General features: G+C 31.5%; 1 protein-coding gene across 1 annotated transcript; it reads left to right on the top strand.

Moving 5' to 3' along the window:
- The first annotated feature begins 291 nt into the window (after positions 1-291).
- On the top strand, positions 292-1,022 carry LOC114188327. Its single transcript, XM_028076924.1, has 2 exons — positions 292-598; positions 676-1,022. Exons 1-2 carry the CDS (start codon positions 292-294, stop codon positions 1,020-1,022), a joined length of 654 nt encoding a protein of 217 aa, XP_027932725.1.
- The last annotated feature ends 1,413 nt before the right edge of the window (positions 1,023-2,435 follow it).

The following is a 2,435-nucleotide window of genomic DNA, read 5'->3' as shown; positions in this document are numbered from 1 at the left end:
CAAGGATCTTAAGCGTTAGAGTTGTTAAAGAAAGCAGAACTGATTATTTGGGAGGAAGCTCCTATGACACACAAATTTTGTTTTGAAGCTCTGGATAGAACTCTAAATGACATAATGAACGGTATTACAAAACAGAGTTCAGTTTTTTTAGGAAAAGTCATAATATTTGGAGGAGACTTTAGGCAAATATTACCTGTTATACCAGGAGGGTCTAGATCAGATATTGTCAACGCCATAATTAATTCATCCTATATATGGGATCACTGTGAAGTTTTAAAACTAACAAAAAACATGTGTATGTTACAAGAAGGCCTACAATCAACTACTGTAGCAGAGATTCAAGAATTCTCAGATTGGATTGTTCAAATTGGTGATGGTAAGTTACAAGAACCTAATGACGGTTTAGTTGAAATTGAAATACCTCGAGAATTCCTAATTTCAGAGTTCAATGATCCTATACAAGCAATTGTGTTTGTCATTTACCCAAATTTGATACAAAAGCATACTGACGAGTCCTATCTACAGTGTAGGGCAATATTGACAAGTAGGATTGAGACAGTCAATGAAATCAATCAATACATGTTATCACTAATTCCAGGTATATCAATCTACACCCTCAAACTGATATGATTATAATTTGGAAATTTACTATGACTAATATTATTACTAATACAGGGGAAGAAAAGGAGTATCTTAGCTGCGATTCAATTGATGAAACTAAATCTGCTTCAAACGATAGCTACAACACTATAACTTCTGAATTCCTAAATTCTCTCTCTACGTCTGGCCTTCCTAACCATAGAATCAAATTGAAGATTGGAGCACCAATAATGCTTTTGAGGAACTTGGATCAAGCAGAAGGTTTGTGCAATGGGAGCAGATTAATAATAACAAGACTTGCAAACCATGTTATTGGAGCTAAGATGATTACATGTAATAAAGATGATCAAGACATTGATATTCCACGAATGTCAATGTCCCCTTCACAATCCCCATGGCCATTTAAGCTAATCAGAAAATAATTTTCTATCATGCTATCATATGCAATGACAATAAACAGATTTCAAGGTCAATCACTACGTTTTGTTAGATTGTATTTGCCGACACCAGTATTTAGTCACGATCAGCTATACGTTGCAGTCTCTCGAGTTCAAAGTAAATCTAGGTTAAAAATCCTAATCCATGATAAGGACAACAAACCTTCGAATACAACAACCAATGTTATTAATTACTAAACATTTTGTACAAGACTTCCAAACAACTGATTAGCAAAAGATATATTATTGCATTCCGATTTCATACAAAGAAGTTCGATCTATTATTTAAGTTTACAGGTCATACCAAAATACATTACCAAAGATGCAAAAGAATTCTTACTTTTCGAGATAGACAGAACCATTGTAATAAGCTTATGAAGCTCTACCCATGATAAAACCTGGAAATCCCAATTGCAAACAATGATGCATGACTCTTCGCAAGATTAACTGCAAAAATGAAAAATCTTCAATAAATTTCGAAATAAAACATCTAGATGCGTCTAATATGGTTTAGAGAATTATTGATTAGTATGAGATTAAAAAAACAATTACCAATTCAACTTTATTGAGGCCAAAAGAACTCACCAAAACAGATATCAACCTCCTTCTATTGTTCCAACTTTTCAATTGTTCCCAAAAACTTACAAGTTCCCCTATATGAACCAATGACCAATGACTACTTTAGAATCTTTTCAGGTTGACCATTATTTTGTGTTATTGCACAACACATGACAATGCATTTAAACTGAAACCAACAGACGTACCTAACTTATATTGAACTTTGATAACAGCACCACCAAAATTGATTTCTACACCACTACGATAAAATTTATTATATTCGTTTTTTTTCCCAAGTCCAGTTTTTACTTACAATCATACATCTTCCAGTATCTTGTGTTTCATGATCCATTGGGAGTACGTCAACTTCCAACCCAATCCAAATTTTCACTAACCACACCACCAAAAGTCTTAGCTACAAATATACCATCAGCCATGACTATAATATTGGTACACAACTGGATCATCACACTTAATTATTTGATTAACATTAACATGAAGGAATTTTCTTTATTAATCAATTATTGCAGTTAAATATTTTCATGACATTCGTACAAAGCTTTGGTTTATTAATCAATTTTTGCGATTAATTCTTTTAATAAAATTTCTATGTAACTTCTACTTTATTAATAAATTTTTTATAACATCCAAAAGTATACGAAAATAGATATTACTTTACTTAGTACATTAAAACCATGTGCATATAAAAGCAGCCATTTTAAGTAATAAATTATTATTATACCAGAAAATTTATTATTTTAATTGTTACATTAAAGTAATTTAGTACCCACGTTAATATACCAACAAAAATTAAACAATTTTATACTGGATAATTTATTA

Source organism: Vigna unguiculata, chromosome 6, assembly GCF_004118075.2.
Source record: "Vigna unguiculata cultivar IT97K-499-35 chromosome 6, ASM411807v1, whole genome shotgun sequence".
In the NCBI taxonomy this organism is placed as follows: domain Eukaryota; kingdom Viridiplantae; phylum Streptophyta; class Magnoliopsida; order Fabales; family Fabaceae; genus Vigna; species Vigna unguiculata.
Note: the sequence above shows the minus strand (reverse complement) of the source record. Positions and strands in the feature narration are given on the sequence as shown.